This window comes from Micropterus salmoides, unplaced genomic scaffold (genome assembly GCF_014851395.1).
Source record: "Micropterus salmoides isolate LMB-PRFRI ecotype aquatic unplaced genomic scaffold, ASM1485139v1 Ms_hic_scaffold_13, whole genome shotgun sequence".
Lineage (NCBI taxonomy): Eukaryota > Metazoa > Chordata > Actinopteri > Centrarchiformes > Centrarchidae > Micropterus > Micropterus salmoides.
The window spans coordinates 32,505,281-32,527,142 of record NW_024040374.1 but is presented as its reverse complement, the minus strand read 5'-3'; the positions used below and the strand labels follow the sequence as shown (position 1 = coordinate 32,527,142).

Here is a 21,862-nt window from a genome sequence, read left to right as displayed (position 1 = left end):
TGATTGCTCTGTGAAGAGGCTCTGGCTCCATCTCATTAGTTTTAGCATCCGCAGAACAATGGGCCTACATTATATGATGTTACCTGCTCCCTGCCCCGTATGTGAGATAACTCTGTCAGTGTCAAGCAGTGCAGTGGCCCAGACTCTCAACGGTGTTTCCTGCCAGCGAATTAATGAAGTGGTTTCTATTGACTCCTAGCAGCACTGTACAGTTAAATATGTCTGCTGAATCCCAACAGACTTGGAGTAGATATAGACTGATGATAATACTTCTACTTATACTGTGTGCTTGTGTGTTATAACGAGACGTTTTCATCTCTCTCCAAACTGGTGTGGAGGAAGAGCTCCAATAAGATCAAAGAAGTGAATGAACCTTGATGAGAAGATGGGGCGATGTCTTCCAGTGTAGCGGTTGTAGGGTTAGGCTACATACGAACTATAATTCTCAGTTACAGCAGCAAGCTTTAAATACAGATAAAACCACAGCTAGTCATCTCTTCAGTTAAAAACCATGAAAAGATTGTCTTTGGAGATAAATCAGAAATGCTCCTTTACTCTCTCTAAGCCTCTGAGTGGACGTGTCTGTGTCCTTGTTTGATTGACAGCTGAGAGAGACGATGTTGATTGACAGCTGAGAGAGACGACGTGAACACACATGCAGTGCAGCTTACAAGCTTAAGATAGACATTTGGCAGTAGTGTTGAGGAATAGCAGCCACATCATTAAGCATCTAAGCTCACTGATGTTGACATTTGAAGTTAAGTTTTCAAGTTCAGTGTGCTGCAGCTGAATAGCTAATTATGATCTAGCCTGCAAAGTAATGTTAGCAACACACTTAACCTGGTGGAAGAGCCCAACGACGCGTCTCCTTTTCCTCCCAGGGTACAGAAATAAAGACAGGCGCTGCTTCACTTTTAGGGAGCTGTCATGTTGTCCATCTTTATATACAGTCTGTGGTCTTGAAAATAAGTGAAATGCTCTAGTAAAATATAACAATGACTGGATTTATCCCTCATATTTTACATGTGATCACTTCACGGATAAGAAGAGAGATTACAGACAAACAATAATTCTGAAAACATCATAAAGACACTGTCCCAGACTGACCTACATTGAAAAGAATTGGATGAATGCAACAAATATATTTTCACCAGGATTGTCATATGCATTGAATCGAATGCAAAAATACGTGCTGACTCGACACACAGAGGTCCTGTGAGGATTTAAACCCATGACCTTACTAAGAGGAAACAGTGCCTGCCACACTGCTTGGAGTTTACTGATGGTAAATTGGATTAGAAGTAAATAAATGATATTTGTCCATACCTAATGTAACTGTTCTCTGGGTGTCTCTGATGTTGGCCCAGGTACCATGTCAGAGCTGGTTCAGCAACTCTTCCCACCTTCTCAGTTTAAAGGTACCACATTTCTTCTTCCGTCCCCTGTACAAGCTTTCACACCTGTCGTGTTGACCGTGCTGCTGCTGGCCCCCATGTGCTCTGCCCTTGGCCTTTTTTTTTTTCTTCATGGCATTCCTTTGCAGTGCTGTACCTCCTTCAGTTAAGGCTTACCTCAGCATATACGTTTTATTAAAAATGTATTTAGCATGGACTTCAAAGGTGCATGAAGTGTGGTGTTTCTTGTGTTTGAGCCTATGTCTCTCTGCTGCTGAGCTTACTGTAGATTTGTCCTGTACTGGCTTTTGTTGCAGTGACTCCTGCTTCAAAGACCCTAACACAACCACAATACATATTCTAAATACACTGAAAATAGAATACCCTATTTTAAGTATTTCAATGTGAACTCATAAGGCACTGATGTCTAAGCTGACTACTTATTCTCTTTTGGCATTAAGGGCCCCGTTTTTGTGGCTTTGCAATGACCAGCACAAGCAGTGCTCCGATCATTTGGAATTTTCCTGACCTTGAAACTCTCTTTGTCTGTCTGTGTGGTAGTTTGAAAATTATAAATTCATGTCGGTGTTGCAGGGAAGAAATTGCATTAAATATAACTGACGAGCCACACAACACTATCCAGCAGTGCCTGCCGTGATGTTGTTGTGATGTTAGCTATAGATCCATAACCTCGCTAACATTAGTTACGTTACTTGCTGTGTCGATGTTCACTATATCATGGTATTTGTCATGGTGTTGGATTTCTCCCTTCTAAGTTCTCACTTAGAGGGGGGGGGGGGGGGGGGGGGGGCGTGCGTGGGATTTCCCCCCTTCTGGTTTTGCAGTGTGAATATGAACTGGACCAGAAATAAAATGCAACAGTGAACCTTTTTTTTTACTGGGTCCGGACCAAATTAACTGGCCTACAGGCATGAAAGCACCCACCCAAAATAATAAAACACAGAAGTACACAGACCAGGAAAAACACTAAACATGAACTAAAGCACAGGACTAAGAACTAAGGCAAAGAACTAAAACGCAGGACTAAGAACTAAGATAAGAGACAAGACAGAAACTAAAACATGCGAATGAACAAGACTAGATTAAGCTACAAAACCCTAAACATTACAAGATCAAATAGAGAACACAAAACCAAACCTATGAAAACAGACTAAACAGGAAAAACATGAACACAAAACCAAATCCTAACAAAGGCAGCATTATGATTTCTAAAAATATAGTTTTATTTGGCCAAGCATTTATTGAATTATCAGCCCAATGTCACCCTGTGTTCATATACTGTATAGGAATGGGCCAGAGTGACAGAGTAATTGCTTCAGTGCTGGATGATGGCAGCCTTGAGTTACAAATTGAGTTCCATCACTGTTAGTCTGCTCATTAAGTAACTGTTGTAGCAATCATCAGCTTCATTTCCCAGATCGACATGGTCAGCCATCATGGGCAACCGATAACAAGACAACATGGGATGCATGTAGCATGCTCAGCTGTATTCACAGTAAGACTCTGCTTGACTTGCACAAAAAACAACACAACCCATAAAATTGATTTTTGAAATGCTCTCTGATTCTCTTTGATACTGTGTTGTTGCGTGAACTCAGCTTGAGCTACTTAAATATAAAAATAAAGTTGTCTCACCAACTAGTTCTTTAAAAGAGCACAGAGCATTTTCCACCCATTTTACAACCATCGAGTAATAGCTCTTTAGTGTATTTTTTTGAATATACATCTGTGAGAATGTAAACAATGGCAACAAAATAGTGTTGATAAATTAGGCATCTTAACATTAAAAAAACAAAACAGGCAAACATTCGTTAATTTATATTGCATTTGAGGACGAAGCATCGTTGATGTAAACAGTCTGCTTCTCCTCATCTTGCATCCTGTCTGTGAGGAACATGGGCTACCCAACCATTCGTTAAGCTGCCTTTCACGTATGCATTGGAATTGGATGCAAAAATACGTGCGGACTCCACATGTACCTGCATTTGCTGGCTCCACTGGCTTGATGGCTCCCTCAGTTGTCCAGCCACCATCCCTTCTAATATATTTCCACTAGTTTTACAAAGCTGCTAATTAGCAACCATTCTGGCATCAGAAGAGGCGTTAAACATACATTTAAGCCGCCTTGTAACACAACTGCTTAGCCAGGCACATAAATAACTGCTAAATAACCTATGAGGGTAAATCGATGTCATTATCATTGTAAATCCACAGACTATGAATCACAAAACACGATCTACAAATAGATACAAAATCTACAAACTAACTCTACGTGATCCACAAATAGAAAACAAGATCCACAAATGTATTCAGAATCCACAAACTCCATGATCCACAAACTCAGTGACTTGTACTTGAAAACCAGAATCTTCTTTTTTTACATGTTCCCTTTGTAGATTGTTTTGAATTTGTTTTAAGAATTTTGACACTACTGTTTTGTTGTTTTACACAATATAATATTTATATTTATACAAAATTTGCAAACAAACACAGCCTAACGTTTTTCAAACCACTGTTTCAAGACATGCATACAAATTTTTAGCATTCAAGTGTCTGTGTTTGCAGATCCCAGTGTATTTGCTGATCGCTTTGTATTTGTCTACAGATCATTCTGGCACTGGTTTACCAGGGGAAGTTTGAATATGATCCACAAATAATAATCCAACCAGTCAGGGGTATCTTCTATGTAATGTCATGCCTCCTCAAGAAGGCTTTCAAAATAAGTTCAGTAAAGGCCGGCCAGCCGCCCGCTCACAGAGCCCTCTGCTCCCGCCGTCACACAGACCGCTGCAGCAACAACGGCAGAGGAAAACACAGCTGGAAGGTTTTCATACCGCTAATCTGTCTTTACATTCTGAGGAATGTTGAAACGTTTTAACTTTAAAGAGAAATATGTGTGGATCGCTGGTGTGTGTGTCGCATTGAACATTACGTCGCGGCAGTTGAGTGTGGCGTCGCTATGACAACAAGCTACGTACTATCTGTGGGTACTGTCTGCAACGGAAAACGGAGCAGGGCCGAGTAGAGTCGAGTCTATTGATTTGGTAGCATTTTTCAGCAAAGCAGCATAGATCGTCAGAACACCGGCAACAACGTTTAGTCCTGATGGTAAGATGTGGAACAATGAATGATGTTGTGTGGTTGTGGACCTGAAGCGGCTTTGATTTGGATCACACTACCTTGTTTCTTACGACCCGCTCTTCTCTGCTTCTGATTGGCTAGTAGTCCTTACCTGGGAACTGCGCATGTGCAACTCCCAACAAAGATTTTGTGCAAGTAAGATGCATCACTCTGTAGCTCAAGAGTGGAGCGTACAACACACAGGGTGAAAAGAGGAGCTGCAGCAATGTGCAGTATGAGAAAAATATGGTGTTTTTTGAAAATTAAACAATGTAAACCTGTTCTGGTACAACCCCTAATTAAGATTTTGAACCTGAAAATGAGCATAATACCACCTCTTTAACTCTTACTTCCTTCCCTAGGTATTTACCACATTGATATGTGGTATGTACTATGAGCTCTTACTAGTATTTATTGCTGCTCTTACTAGTATGTATTGTCAGTTGTAGATCTGTATTTGATGCTCTGTTGATGCTTGTATGTCGCTTTGGATAAAAGCTTCTGCCAAATGTAAATGTAAATAATAAGATCTTTTTAAAATGATGTAAGGAGAAAATAAATAATTTCTTTATTGTATGAATGAATCATTACAATGTATATCAGTTAATAAAGTAACGTTGTTGTGCCAGTAAAAATATGCAATGGGCCAGTGGGGGGAAAATGTTATATTGGACACTGGTAGTAGTAGAGATTTAGGCCTATTACTTGCGCAAGATCACGACTGTTACTCATTCACAGATGCAAAACCATGTTGTAATGTAGGCTACTATTTAAAACTAAGTAAAATGTAAACTGCCCTTTGCTGTTCAGTCTGGTCTATATGTTGATACTTTCAGCTGTCAGTTGACTGTGAGAGGTGGGATGTCATTGATACCCGCACTTTTATTGACAGCCACGCTGAACACCTGTGAATTTGTCAGCGCAACAGTTATGGATATGTACATTTTCCACCATTTCAGTAATGCTCCTTTTACAGTAATCCTGGATATGATGGTGTCTTTATTTGGCAGTCCAACATATGACCCTTTCTTTACAGTATTATTTAGATGAATAATAAATGAACTATTAGTCTTTTGGGGTAAATTAGGGTATGTTTTAATAATTTGTGTGCAATCAATTAATTTGTGTCATAGGACAGCTTCCCTCTCTTTGTCAAATTCAAATCAGCTTTATTGGCATGAATGTATAACAACAATATTGCCAAAAGTGAAGTAAAGAACAATTCATTTCATACATTTCATTAAATCAGTAAATAAAACAGTAAAAGTTGTTTGTTAATAGATAAAAAATAAAATAATAATAGTAAAAAAAAATTATAAATATAAAAATTCATTAAAAATAAATATTAAAAATAAAAGTAAATAAACAAAACAGTAAGCGTGTGTGTGTATGTTAGAAAAGGAAAATATATGAAATTAATTATTATATATAAAAAAATTGATAAGAAGAAAGGTGTTTTAATGTTTGAGATAAAAAACTGCTTTGTATTTCAGAAATGCATCTGTGTCTTCTGTCTCTCCCGCCTGTAAAGGCAAGACGTCCTCCCGGCTCCATGCATGGTGCCGCTTACTTGATAGTGTGCAATAATTGCCAGTGTCAAAGCTAACACATCCAACAATCCTGTCTTACACAAGCAGTGTTATAGGGCGGCTATGCTTTATGCTGCAGCATGTGCACAGCTGTAATGTGATGAGGAACTGCAGCATCAAAGGATCAAAATGGATTTAAAGACACCTCTTTTCACTGTCAAAGAACTTTAAATCTGTGCTGCACTGACAAAAACAGAAAGTTAAGGTGACACACACCATGGCATTCAAACAAGGTTTTTGCATATTATTATTTGGAAAATTGCCTAATAACCCCAGGGCTTTATGAAAACTGCATCATTGTCACGAATCTTTGTATAATTGCGAAGGAAAGGAAATGATTAGTGACTCAGGAGGTTGTAGAAATTAATAACCCAATGAGCTGCCATTTTAATAAATTCCACTGCTCTTTCAGGTATTGCCTGCATCGCCCTCTCATTTGTGGATGCCCATGGTCGTCCCCTCCAGGTTCCAGCTCAGGACTGTGCTACACTGCAGAGATCAGAGAACTGCACCATCCCCTTTCATCCGGACCATTTCGATGAGCTGACCACTGTGTGCAAAGTGTACTCCATCGATGTCAGCTCAGGCACAGGTGAACAACACTGAGCAGCTGTAGCCAAACTTTATTTGTGAAATTGCTGAGGGTAAAGTTAAGGATTAGGGTTCGATGAAGGGTCTGTAGGTAGGAGGTGATAAAACACAGTCAAAATTTTAGTTGCACTGACTTAATTTTAGTCCCGAGTTCATCATATAAAGCTAAGCACTCACCATAAAGCAAAAATGAAAGTCCAAAAATGTTAATAATTTTAATAAAGTAAACTTTATTATGCAGTGAAATTAGTGTCACAGTAGGAAAACAGATGAAGAGTATTGTTTAGTACCTGTAAGAAGATAGAGACCCTGCCATTTAAATAAGACTGGAATGGGGTGATGGCATAAAGTAGGGATGTAAAATATATATAAAACAACATTTTTGTAACTTTTATCCTTTGATGATTTGCTGTTCTGGGTAGATGGAATGAAGCAGTTATTTTTTCTCCCTTCTTTATTTAGCCTTTATATGAGAGCCAGCAGCGTACAGTAGGGAGAAGGCAGCGTGGAGAGAGAGAGGCGTGATATGAAACACAGGTCCATAGCCGGAATCTAAGCTCAAATGTTGCATGTAACCACCAGGCCATCGGGGCACCCTGAGTGGAGCTGCTGAAATCACCAGCACCAAGCAAGCAGCAGTACAAAACAATGACAGCACAGGGGTAAAAATGAACTAGTTTAGGATCCAGTATGGAAAATAAAGAATGTTTGCTGGAATGCCATGCAAATGAATTGTATAGCCCTTATAGAGGCCCCAAATGAGCACGATACTCCAAATGGGCCACAGTGGAAATCTTTCATATGATTTAGGGTATTAAATGTTCAGTTACTCCACAAATCGCAACATCCAGAAATTTAGACGCATAAGATGAGGTTTGAAAAATGGCCAAAACTGAAGCTGCAGAGACGGACATATCCTGACTTTAGTCCTTAGTGTAGGCCAAACTCCAAAAATGTTCTGCACCTCTCAATGAAATTTTATCACACATTTTCATTAGATACTCCCTGCGACACACACCCACATTTTTCAAAATTCACATCTCCATCCTTACCCTTTGTAATGCTGGCTTTTCATTCAATTTGGACCTCATTTACACCTAGTATTAACATGACATCTGATCATAGGCATACACCAGGTTCTAAATGTCCTTATCTCAGTTCTGCCCACATTTGCATCAAAACAACACGCAAATTAGCTGGTGGAGCAGGGAGACTTTCCAGCAAGCATGGTGTGTCTCTGGTCAAGGGAAGTAATGCGAGATAGTGTTGAGGCGCCACTACAGTGTGCGAGATGAAAGTAGCCTTGTTAACGGGGCTAATGTTACTAATACTGTAAGAAGGTAATCAGAGGTTTGATCAAACCTGTTGGTCATGTGACTTTTGCCCTGCACATTATTGCAGTCTCTGGAAAGTCTCCTGAATTGATGTTGCTGTTTGGGTTCTACTTCTTTCTCTTCTTGTAGATGAAGAAAGTTTCTCTTTCTTTTTGAAAGGCAGCTTGAAATGGCAGAATTATAGCAGGAACAGGCGGGTTAGGTGGACTGATTAATGTGAAAAAAATGTCATTCATAGCAGTCTGAGATCAGATCACAATGTGAGTCAGACCACCTGCAGATGGGGTCTGGCAGATCTGATTGACTCTGATTGCAGTGTGTTCTGTGTGCATGTACACCAGCATTAATATGCATTTTCTGATCCAGATTACATGTTAGTAGCAGGTCTTACAGTGGGACATCTTCTGGAGGTTTTTCTTAGACGTGGGAAAGCTCATCAAGTCCACAGAAGACATATATAACTCTTTTCAGAGGCTACTGCTACAAAGACTAGTCAACTGAGACAACAGAGAAGGAGTTCTATGTCATTGGTTTTCAAATTGTCATAATAACATTGAATTTGATTATGTTACAAGGTTACAGCAAGTGCCAGGAGTCATTTTATTGTATAAACTCCATTAATTAAAAAATTTGATTAATTACAGTCATAAATGTCAAGCTTCGTTATGGGTAACAGTATGGCTATTAAACTTGAAGTCTAGATATTAAATGCCCCAAAAATTGAGCGAGTAAATCTTCCTGGTCAATGAATACAAGTCTGCAAGGTTTTTGTTCCTGGAGGTAAATTTGTCAAAGTGACACTGCATCACAGGGCCATAAATCAAAATGAAATCTGAGTTTTGGAAGCTTATTAATAAAAGAAAGTGATAGTCATACTGTGTTGTTGCTATTGCAACAGGGAAAAAACCCAACAAATAAGATTCCAGGTGTTTGCTTTTGGGCATTAAAAATAGAGCCATCCTCAAATTTACGGGACAGTGACTGTCATAATACATTTCTCCATCTAATAATAATAATACATTTTATTTATAGGCCCCTTTCTGGACACTCAAGGTAACCTCACAAAACAAAAAAACATTACAGCAATAAATCGATAAAATGAACAACTATAATTACAGTGCATAAAATCAGTGTACATAACAATTGGAAACAAAGATTGCTGTGACCTGATAAAAAAAAAAAGAAGTGTTTTCAGGCAGGATTTAAAAATAGAAAGCGAGTCAACGTTGCGGATATCTGGTGGAAGAAAGTTCCAGAGTCAAGGGGCAGACCGGCTGAAGGCTCTGAACCCCGTGGTGGTCAAATGAGTAGGAGTTACAGTGAGGTGAATAGAAGAAGAACTAAGAGTGTACGGGTGGGTGTGTTAATATGAAAAAGGGCAGTGAGGTACAGAGGAGCGAGGTTGTGAATGGCCTTGAAGGTCAGGAGCAAAGTCTTGAAATCAATGCGGTGTTTAACTGGGAATATGGTTAAGTATGCAGACCGACTGACATTATTAATGTGAGCTTGAAATGAAAGTGTAATATCGAGGATCACACCCAGACTGTTGACCTGAGGGGAGGGGGAAACTTGGGAGTTGTTAATGATAAGAAAAAAACTGTTTAGTCAGTGGGTTTGGTGGGGAGGACCTCGCTGGGTGTCATCCGCATAGCGGTGGAAATGGATGTTAAATTTATGAAAGATATGGCCAAGAGGAAGTAGCTAGATGATGAACAGAAGGGGCCCCAGGACAGAGCCCTGGGGAACACCGGTAGTGACAGGGGATAGCTCTGATTTGAAATGTTTGAGTTGGATGAACTGAGTGTGGCCAGAGAGGTATGATTTAAACCAGTCCAAGGGTGTGTCAGTGAAACCAATAGAGACTAATCTGTCAAGGAGGATGTTATGAGAAGTAGTCTGGAATCAGCTGCCATGCTGAGCTGTTTCTGTGCTATGACAGGGATGGAAACCAGATTGGAATAGTTCATAGAGGTTATTGTCAGACATGTGTGCATGGACCTGAGATGCAACTGTTTTTTCAAGGATTTTAGAAAGAAAAGGTAGGTTAGAGATGGGATGGAAGTTGTTGAAATTGTTGGGGTCTGCACCAGGTTTCTTAAGTATAGGAGTTATTGCAGCTGATTTTAAAGATGAGGGAACAATACCAGAGGTGAGAGAGGAATGTATAATGGTAGTTATTTGGGAAGAGAGAGAGAGAGGGTGAGCAGGCAAGTAGTAGTATGTGCCATTGTATATTGTTTGAAGACATGTTAATGAAAGATTATTCAAAAATTCAAAGTGCATGATGCTTATTTTGATGAAACACTCTGGTTGCTGGTTGGATCAAAGTGCAGCAGCAGAGGACCGAAGGTAAGAAGGCAGAGTTTACATTGGTGCCAGAAATCCAATGTCATCCCTCCAAAGATGAGCACAATATTTTCTCTATCAGCCTGTACAAAGGGAAGTGGAAGAGGTCTGTGTGTAAGGTAAAGCATGACACTTTTTATGTGGTATGTCATTGGAAGTGTGGACTTAACTGGACAGTCCCCTGTGCTATGCTTTTAAATATCAACATATCATAATCAGAATAATCGTGATCCTGCTGACAGAAATGACAAGGTGGAGACGAGTAACAGCCTCAGTTTTCCCCAGAATACTACCCCTGACACCTATGCCGACTGTATGTACTTGCCTTTATCTATTTTAAAACTACAGTTGATCCACTTTTAGGAACTAAAACAATGTGATTAAGTGTTGCAACTTTAATGTTTTTTTTCATCCATTTGTTTTCATTTGAATGTATGGGAGCGTTAAACACGTGTTATTTCTGCTTGTCTTCAAAACAGAGCCACAGCTGTATGTGCAGTTTGACATCTGGGAACAAGGCAACGTCAGCCCCTTACAGTTAAGTGATAAACTGCAGGGGGCACTTCGCCACGCACTCTGTGATGTTGTCATGGAGCTGAGAGTTTTGCCAAATCCTCTTTGTCTAGGGGTGCTGTGCCCCACATCCAAATCTCAGAAAGAAGAGGCTACAGGTGAGGTCAAAAGCAACAGATTACAACATAATGTAACCCAGCACACACATGAATCAACTTCCCTCTGACACAGTGCCAACACAAAACAGATAAACTTAACAAATATATTTACATTGTATTGGATTGCACTGTGTTGCCCGGGTGTTGACATTAAGTCTGCCCACAGTGGGTCACAATATGGTGAAAATATTTGTATTATTTATTTAGAAGTACTTGTTTATTAAAAGGGAATAAACCTTATCTTGTTGAAATTTTAAATTCAACCTTTAATCATATTTTGTTCATAGCTGAACATTTTATGTTAATTTTTATGTAACATTAATGCAGGTCTTTTTGTGGTGTATATTACAAGTATGTGTGGAACACGTTTGCACTAGCCATGGTCCAACAACCTGAAGGACAAAGTGCAACCCCGGCGTTTTTTGAAGTGTGATTGGAGTATTTTTGGCTTTTGTCACTTGTCCATCTCACGGAAAAGTTAATACTTCTATTTCTTCAAATGTATCAGTCCAAATTAGTTCTCTACGAATCTAAAACTATGACCTGAACCTAGTGCAATCCTGCACCTTTAAGACCTGCCTCGACTGAACCTGACCAGTCCCACCAAATCTGTGACGGAAACCCACATCTAGACCCCAAGCAACAGTATAGATTTGCTTTATCATCCACTACTAAGTACATCAGTTCAGTTAGCACATTGGCTAAACTCTTTCTCTTCCCACTAGGCCTTAACATGTGTACATGCAACACATGACATACACAAAGAGAGAAAAGTCTTAAAATATATTTGTGAATGAACAAACCCAAAGCTGTACACAACAGTACAATGGCCTGAACTAGACTGGTGGGGACCTGCCAGGTTGAGTAGTGGAACTCTAGTTCAAACTGCTGATCAGAGAGCCGTGCGGAACTCCACTCAAATATACATGTCTGATACTCTTTTGTGGTCCTCTCTTTGTTAAATGTGTCTTCAGGAGTGTTGATTCCTGAGGTGAAAGAAGTGAAGGACAGCCCCAGGCAGCGCAGTAGTACAAGAGTCTTTAAAACCAGCCCTTCTCCCATCACCTTAACCCAAGCTCCGGGAAGCACCCCCATGACAGGGACAAGCACACCCGAGTCCACCACACCCACTAGCAAGAGCATTCGCCGGAGCTTCTGGGACATACTGGTCAGTTCCTCCAGAGGCTGAAGGTTTTCGTCATGGAACTGTGTTCTCTTAGCATTAGCATTTATTGCAATACTCAGACTTTTATTACCACAGATATTATTAAATATGGGTTACATTAAAACTGCAGTTATTCTGTGAATTCTTTTCATTTGCTGACTGAAATAATAATGGAACTGAAACCACCTACCCACTAATATTATTCAGTGTTTTCTAGACATTTCTAATACTACTAATGTCTGTTCATCTTTAATAATTTAAAACCAACTAACCAAAATGTCTTGACCTCTAAATGGAATGAAAGTGTTCCTTGATTAGATTCTCAGTTAGGTTTAAGGGCTCAGATAGTGCTTTGAATTGTTTGCCTTGTATCTTCACACCCAACCCATTGTGATGCTCTGATGACATTATATACACAATAGAAAATTTGAACCACATGCCTCCAGCTTTTCCCTTTGCAAAGAATTCAGTGGCTACTTGTGAGGTTTAGATTAAATTTGCATTAAAGGGTAACATTGATATTTTTTAAAGCTATTTTCCCATGTTTGGTGTCTATGGGACTAATTGGGACAACATTTTAGGAAGTTGGTCTAGTAATGAGTGAGTGCGCTGCAGTCAGCAGGATAAAACAGGTCTGCAACAGAATTCTTGCAGGCGACTGCGCCCTGTCAAAGTCTGTCCACTAATGGGTTTGTATTTGTCACTGACAGGATCAGATTGTTGTTACCAAACTTATCCTTTATCTTTGTGGCAAGTCTGGATCTGTTTTACGCTTTTTATTCCATATGAGCCTGCGTACAACCTGCGCCTTGTTAAGCATTTCCTTTCCACCTTACAGAGTAAGCCAGACTCATCAGAGCTCGGGAGCCCAAAGACAACTGACGACATAGTGCAAGAAAAAGGAGAGGAGGGTCGAGCAGCACGACGAAGACACAAAACGGAGAACGTAAAGCAGCAGTGGAGCCAGGAGAAAGCTATGGCTGTGGAGCTGGAGCAGGCCCAGAGGTGGGGTAGATCCGAAACTATATCACTAAAAGCATTGCATTGTATTATTACAAATAAATACTAAAACTGCAAAGACTTGACTGGAATCACAAATAGGTCACCCCTTTTTCCAATTACTTAAAAGGATTTCCAAATTTAATGGATTTTTTTCTATTACTGAAACGGGATACATCAGAAATATCTCCAAACCTGTTAGTGGGCAGGGCAGTGAACATGTTTGATTGACAGCTGAGTCATTGGGAACAAGGACACACAATGTAAACAAACTTTTGCTGTTAGCTGCAGCTTACAGGGAAAGACACTTTCGTTATCAGTGTTTTGGGAAAGGGACGACACCATTCTGCATCTAAACTAACTGATCAGTGCATTTTATAAAGAACAATGGGTCCTGGGACAGTGCAATGCATTGTGAAAGGGGTGAAGAACCCACAGAGGATTATCACATACCTTGGCAGCCTGCCTGTCCAGCATTAGCTCGTTATTTTGGTTCCATGACCCACAACTTTACTGTTTGGGTTCAGTCTCTCTGGGTCGTCTGTCTCGTTTTCAGCAGCAGTGAGCAGCTGGGAGAAAACCCAGTCAACACTACGTTTCCAGCAACCGAATGAATGACATATTTAGAGTCTAGCTGCAGTATACATAGTGGAGCAATTATCAGTTTAATAGTCTGATATTCACTAAAGAGCTGAGACCAAAACAGAGCTAGAATGATAGGGAATATTGGACTTTACACAAACACGACTCAAAAAACGACGAAATAACAACAATGCTGCTCTGTTTCTGATGGATGTTTAAGTAAGTAAATGCCTATAACATGTTTGTCAAATCAACCTTATAAAGTGATAACATGTCCATGTTGTGTTTATAGTTTGTTGCGCTGCCAACAAGTGGCCAAAACATCAATGAATGCAGGTTTTCAATGTTAAAAAGTGCTGCAGATGATTAGCTATTACATCAAATCATCTGCAAACTGACATTAGCAGTACAGTTTTTCTCTTGTTTGTTCTTGTTTTTTACTTTTAGCCACATGTACTGTCGGGTTTTATTTATTATATATAAAGTTACACTTTATATATAAAGTTGATCAGTCAACAATGTCACTTTCAAATAAAAAAAGAATGGCAATTCTAATGGGTTGTGGTTTAAAATGTGAGGTTCTTTTTGTGTTGTGCACAGACAGGAGGCTGTCATGACAACAAACAGTATAAATGTCTCCCTTGTGGTAACTGTTTTTCTAAAGCGGTAGAGCAGGAGATGTCATTTACAGAGCTGATCTGTTTGCTGTTGCAGAAAAAAACAATTAATGTATTCTCAGTTGGGCTAAAATTGGCCTAAAACTCTATATTTCAGTTTTAAATAACCAGAACAAATTGCTACCGTGTATAAACTTGTGAATGTCTATATCCACAGTACAGTGTTAAGCAAGGCACCTTTGTGCATGGATTAGCAATGTCATGAAGTTCCGCTAGAATACTAGCCTGAAATTCAGTTGTGAAAGCTAAAAATGACAGCACCTGAGCAGGAAATAACTTTGTTATTGACAGTTGATCAGCAAGCTTTTAAGTTAACTCGGCTCTGGTCCCTTAGTGCTACGGGGCCAATAGCAGTGTCCTAATACAGTATGGCTGTTTTGTGGCTGTGTAGGAGGCAGGCGTCTCATTTGGAAGAGGGCGATGCGGGCACTCTACACCCCATCTACCAAGTCACCTGCCAGCCATGGATCACCTTCATGGCTAAACTTGGTAAGTGATGGTTGATTCTCCCATATTTCCTGCAAGGATGTTAAACTGATATCAGAAAGACTTCTGAAGACGAGGTTTTGTATTCCTCTCACTCTCTCACTCTGTTTGTCCTTATGACCGGGCTACTGGTGAACAGGCTGCCACTCCATACAACAGTGCACGGCTGAAATTGCTTCACACTTCCTGCTACCTTCCATCTTGGCAGAGATTGTGAATTTGGTCAGTTCTCTGGCCAGTGATACAACAGTGAAGGCATTTGAGAAGACAAGGTGAGCTGCTTTTGATCAATTTCTGAAACTGTCATATTGTCATATTGTGTTCTCAGGATTGACTTACTACCTCCTCTGTTTTTGAGAATCATGGAAAAGTAACACTGCCACATACTGCTGTGGTATTTACTTCATTATATAATTGATTGCTGTTGTATAGTATCCATGTTTGAATGATCTCACCTAGCCGCAGAAAAACTGACTTCAACAGCCTTTTTATGATTTCCAATTCATCTGACATTTAAGCCTGTACATATCACCTACGCTTTCTTTACTCTTCAGCTGAAATTTTAATAGGTTTTATCATTTACAAGCCAACTGTCATTTCAGTTTCTTTCATCTCCTCCTCTTTAAATGACAGTGAAGACCCACTGGTGGTAACAGTGCAACACTGTCTTGTTGTGTGTGTGTCCGTGTCAGTGTACGTAAGCTATCAAGTAGCTTGCTCATTATCAAAAATTATGGGAAGTAATCAACAATTTCTGTGACGTTGCTAAGCAGCACTTTGTTTTTAGTTCTCTTAGCATTTACATATAAATGAGTGTCTGTTAAATTCAAGGCCTCGCCCAACGAGTTTACACAGTGCTGATTAAGCCTCTTACCACAAGGTAAATCTCTCTGTATTTACAGAATACTGGAGTTTTAAACCTGGTGTCTGTGGTGACGCTGGCACGCCAGTAGTGATGCTTTTTACGTCAACCAGCATTGACTGGTTTCCCAGACCTGATGGAGAAGCAACCCAGAGCCATGTGGCTCCACTTTCTGCCATTGCTGTACAAAATCAAAAAAAGATGATGCAACTGTAGCGATGGAGCAGCTACAGCAGCTAGGAGTATGGCAGACCCTGTAGCGGGAAAAACAAAAAAAAAAGGCGTCAAGAAAAGTTTGTGATGCTTCAGATAAAACCTAACTAGTCACAAAAAAGCGATGGACAGCAAGTATAAACACGGAGAACCACTGGTGTCGCCTTTAAGAAACACACATCAATAAAACTCACTAAAACTGTCTTGGTCCACTGTTCCAACAATCATCACCTCTGGTTTGGCGAAGAAGTTAGATGTGAAAATATTCTGGCTTTACACGCTGTCGCTGCCTCTCTGATGCCCGGCCTCCCTCTCGCTCCCACCCGATGTAAATCCCATCCGTACTGTATTTCCTGTCGTTAACTGGCTTCCATTGGTCTCTGAGGCTGTGTTCTGTCCCGTGGCAGTGTTCACTGGGAGGCTGCTGAGCCTAGTTCAGTTGCCCACTCGCCCGGTTCTGGTACCCATATGTCGTAGAAAATGGCCATAACTCAATGACCATTTGTCCAGTCATCATACATCTTTAGAATAATCTTCATTCCTTATTTGAAAAGAGACTGATCTATAGGCCATTTCTGTTAAAGTGGTTTAGACACTAAAGTTACACAGTTTGTTGAAAATGTGTCGAAAGACTTGCACACAAAATTTACAGGTGCCGCTATAATTGAAGTTAACTCATTTAGACTCTATATCTCATAACCCATAGTGCTGATTCACAAATTGAATTTCAGTTACATTTGTTAATACATCGTTAAAGGATTTTCAGTATATTTTTGTTCTAGATAGAAATTCTAGAAAGTAATATTAACTATTGTTCAGTATAGAACAGGGAATGCTGAGCCTGTGAAAAGACAGCTCCCGGCTCCCCCAGGCTGCGTGTCAAAGTGTCCTTGGGCAAGATACTGAACCCCGAATTGCCCCTGGCGGCTGTTCCGCCAGTGTATGAATGTGTGTGAATGCTAGTTTCTGTTTGAGCACTTAGGCTCAGTGTATGAATGTGTTTGACTGGTGAATGCAGATGTAGTGTAAAAGCTCTTTGAGTGGTCGAAAAGACTAGAAAGGCGCTATACAAGTACGGAGCATTTACATTACTTTAACAAATTCAGGGGATACTGGTCATACTATAAGATGTCTACTTTGTGGGTGTCTGGTTGCGAGGCTGCGTTCAAAAAGTCTTTTTTGCTTAAGAAGGTTCCTCACTAAGTGAAGTGAACTGGAAGTATTACAGTGGCAGCCATGATAAGAGCTGGTCGATTCTCTAAAAGCTAAGGAAAGGAGCCTCAGTGCTTCCTTTCATATCTCCTTTAGCATAAGGTACACCGCACCATCCTTTATGAAAGGAAAGGAGATAATGCCGTCCCACAATTCCTTGCAGCGGCAACATTTAAAGCGGCGCACGTTCTCAAACTCAAAGGATAAAATCCATCAACCACATTTAGCAAAATCCTTGCAATACAGAAGCACATTATGATACTTTAATAAGACTCACAATTACCTTCTTTCTTTTGGTTTTTTTCTTTTGGCTTTTTTGTAATCTGATACTGTTTCAACACCGTTTTATGTTTCGGGTTGTTGAAATAAGCATTAAAAAAAAGTATTTTCTACAACAATAAAATAAAGAAATCACCAACCATGACGGATAAAGGATGTTGATCACCATGTAAGTTACCATTGGCTATTAAGCCTTTTCTCTCTTATGCCATAACTTGCTAATATGCATATATCTTAAACTGTCAACAATAACTGAGACCCATGCGAGCTGTTCCTGGTCTTGTAACCTGATCAAAGTCAGGATAATGTTGCTCACAGAGCTCCGCGCAGCGCGTATATTCTCTCAGCATCTCCTCTCACCCCGTCGCTCTCTTTCTCTCTCTCTCGGTACAGTTACGCTGTCATTCTGTGGGAAAAACTTTATTTACATACAATTGATAAATATGGGTGGGCAGGAGGGTGAGTGTGAGCAAGCATTCTCAATGTGACAACTCTGTCCATTATTTAGTGACTGGTAGGCTACCTTATCTGCCTTTTTGCTATCTTGGTTATTAGGTAATATATTCCACGATGCTGTCCACCTTTAGATGGCCTGCATTACAACAACATGGGGCGCAGTGTCAAAGATGAGCTTTTTTGTAGTCCATCTTCAGAACATTGTAGTTTAATCACAGCAGGCCACGTCAGTAACATCTGCAGGCGCATAATTACGACGCTTAGAAAAGAGCAGTCGTATTCTCTGAGCCCCGAGGTACTCTTCCTTATGAATTCTCCTTTGCATCTTTCCTTGACCTCGTGACGTTTTCCATCGAGGTCAAGGAAAGGAGGTTAGAAAAGGAGATTTTTTTGACTTTTCGACCGCAGCCCAACACGGCGTGCGGTTGCCTGTGAGGTATTACATCCTTCTCGCTATACTAGTGACTCCTACTGGTTGGTTGAGGTAGGACATATCTGTTCTCAGTCCTCCAGACACCAACAGTAGAGTCAGCAGACACATTCCAGAGGGAATGGGATATTCCACATCAGGAGAAAAAAGGAATACAATCGTAAAAAAACACTGTTGCCCGTATGTGCAGGATCTCTGCCTGACAGCCCTTCATCCTCTCACCTGTACATCTCAGTGTCCTTAATATCTCAGACCAGCATTGTGTTACAACTGTGTCATATAATAATGAGTTTTCTCCCTTTCTTAAACTTCTCTTTAGCTGTCCCCCATCTGGAGACATGTTTGTACCATTCCCTCTGGTCCAGAACCTCAGACAGCCTCCAGGCACTACAAGGAGCTTCATTCTCATTGGTCGCAACTTCCATCAGTGGCACTGTAGCACAGAGCAAGGTAACTACTAAATCCAGTGTCTGTAAACATTCACAGCGGTCATCTACTCTGCACAGCCTACTGTACAGCATACACAATGCAACCCAATCAATGATTAACAATTCATAAAGGCACAACATCATCTATAGTCGGTTAGGTTTTGAAATACTGCTTATGACTGTTTACTTCTGTTTTTGCAGTTTGTAAGTAGCATTTAAAGACTAAGAATTAAGAGTAACTAGAAGTACTAATTCAAAGGTAACGTAAATGAATTTGAACTTTTAGATGTCCATGACCAGGGTGACTAAGAAGCTAACAAATATAATTTAACAAGATTGTTACTATTCAGACATAAATAAAAACACAGGAGTTTCCTGGACGATGTTAGAGTATCGATTATGTTCTGGCAGAGTTACAAACCTTTTCATTTGGAAATAACTCTCATCAGCTCTTTTACAGACTTTACCCATTGTTTTATAGCCATTGTTAGTGGAGGCATTTTTGTTTAACTAGTCTACTGCTTTTTAAAAACCTGAAACAATGAGCTTCAGCTTAGTACTAGAATACCCTGATCCGTCATGCTTAAGCTATGGAGAAGACTTATCCAGACACACAAAACCAGGATTGAAGGGCCCGTTAGCAATGTGTGGAAAATGCAGCCTCCTATTCATTTTATTGAGACCTCTGTGGTGGCACAGCAAGGGTATGGATCCAGGCTGAAAAAACAAAAACAAAATAATAAAAATGTTCTTTCAACAAAAATCTCTGAACCTTTCTCAACTTTTGCGGTGGCCAATCAATGTACAATGCAGTACTCCAATGTACAAGTGCAAATTCCTGGTAGATGATTTATAACATAAATGGTGTAGTTCCTCTTGGTCTTTTTGCCTCTGCCATTAGCTAATGTTATGTCTAAGATATGGGTGCTGAGCCCGGTTTATGTGCCCGCTCAATAATAACCATAATGATAATTTCATTATCGCTTGATTGCCCAGCCCTAGTCCAACAGAAAGAATGCCAGCTTGGCATCGTCGCATCCTTTCAACTCAGTTACACAGCACAGTAGCTGACACTGCGAGCCAGTGTCCCGATGATTTATCAGTGTATCAAAATGATTTTGAAGCTGTTTAAGATAAAATTCCAACATAATGTTGCTTTAAGATTTAAAGCTTTGTAAATGGATGTTTGTTTTTCAGTGCTTGTAGTTCACTATTGCCTTCTCTCAAAAAACAATTTGGTTTTGTTTTCCTAGTCTACCAGGATTATGAAGGGAATGTAAATATAGACTTCAGATTCCAAGGGAACACTTTGATGGTATAGAAAAGAAACTAAATTTTACTGTTAAGATCACAGTAGTGTGATTGTCACCATAAGCTATCCAAAGGAGCTGATGTTGATTAATGTTCATGAAAAGATATACATTTCTATCAGCAGCATGTTGCTAACACCTGTTTAAACCTGTAGAGAAGGAGGTCCACGCATGAGTGTTTTGCTCCAAGCTTTCAACATGCTCCCTTGCTGCTGCTCTTTGATTCTGGTGTTCTCTGTCCATGCTAGCAGCTGTCTAACATAACTGTTATTTTGCAAGTGTCTGCTTACATCAGTTTGTGTGGAGCTGTGTTTCACTGTCCATGCCGCCTTGCTGTTGTACCATCTCTGTTTGCCTGCAGAAGACAGTTCAGATGAAGAAAACATCCCAGTGCTAAATAGGTTCACCGTAAGTTTGCCTTTCAGCTAACACAATAATGCTGATGGGATGTTTACATGTTGCTTAGAGAAATAAAGTGCTAAAATATAGATTTTTGATTTCTCATTATATATTAACAAACAACAAAACAGTATGTAGTTAAAAGTAGACAAAAGGCAGTGTAGCTTTCAAACACAAAGACAATCAAAATCTTTACATAAGGCATTAAAAAAGATTTTAGGCCCTGTTTTGGAAATTAAGGTGTGCGCGACACAAAACACAGACAAGTGAATTAAAGGATTTGTTTGATATGTTGTTATATTGATACATGTCACCAATTCGGAAATATTTTAGAAGATAGGTGCAGCTTTCACATGGGGCAGGGGGCATAGTGCTAAACATAGTCAGCCTCTGCACCACACTGAAGTGCGGCCTGGAGAGGCAGGGACACGCCCTCCACCCACACCCTCTGCCTCTTAGAGTGTGTCAATATGAACAGTAATTTGGGCGCACAGGTCAGTGGGAGGTTTATAAAGTCTTAACTGGCGCTGACTGTCACTTTAAAAGACAAAATAAAGTACATTTAAAAAAGGATATAATTAAATAAAATAGACGTGGACAAGACTATTATAAGGCATATATGTATAGTGCAGTAAGAAGTATCCCCACAGCTGCTAGGAAAAATGTATTTCCCTCTTGGTTTAAAAGAGTTGAAGTAGAGATTCAATCTTCTGTAAGTTGAAGTCTCTAGCAATTGATAGAGACATTAAATTTTCTGTTTCTTCCAGCTAAGATATCATGTCCCCAACATATAGAATGATACTGGAATCTGAATAATATCCTGCACAAGAATACATCTCCATGTTTTCTGATTATCAGGTTGATTAATGTTTTTTCCTACAAAATTTCTAGACAGCATTAATGTTGTACCTAAAATAGGTAAAGCTTTCACCCATTTTGAGCCAAAACTGGGTAAATTGTGCATTTGAGCTTATAAAGATCCCTGAGCAGTTCCCCAGTAAATGTACAAATCAAATAATTACATGTAGAGGTTGATCTCAAGTCGTGGTGCTGTCCATGGACTGTAATCCTACAGTTGGGTAAAGAGCGGATGAAAGAAGTCGGGAGTCGTGTGAAAGGACTTGACATGGCGTGCTGTCTGGCTTTGATTCATAATGCTTTCTCTCTATCCTGTCCAGCTCATAAAGGTTTCCAGCGCTTCGAGGCTCTGGAGCAGAGTGACGGTTCAGTCCTAGCCAGGCCGGGGCAGGACGGCTCCCCGCCAGAGGTTCCTCTTCATCAGCATCCTGGACAAAAAG

The 21,862-nt window shown here is 40.0% G+C and overlaps 1 protein-coding gene across 1 annotated transcript in view; it reads left to right on the top strand.

Moving 5' to 3' along the window:
* Positions 1-21,862, top strand: part of LOC119901377 (KICSTOR complex protein SZT2-like) — a 29,778-nt gene that overhangs the window by 7,226 nt on the left and 690 nt on the right. Inside the window, exons 5-12 of the mRNA XM_038717005.1 lie at positions 6,537-6,716; positions 10,875-11,066; positions 12,041-12,234; positions 13,070-13,236; positions 14,881-14,978; positions 15,115-15,247; positions 18,747-18,877; positions 21,743-21,831. Coding sequence (XP_038572933.1) covers positions 6,537-6,716; positions 10,875-11,066; positions 12,041-12,234; positions 13,070-13,236; positions 14,881-14,978; positions 15,115-15,247; positions 18,747-18,877; positions 21,743-21,831 — 1,184 coding nt within the window. The remainder of the gene's footprint in view (positions 1-6,536; positions 6,717-10,874; positions 11,067-12,040; positions 12,235-13,069; positions 13,237-14,880; positions 14,979-15,114; positions 15,248-18,746; positions 18,878-21,742; positions 21,832-21,862) is intronic.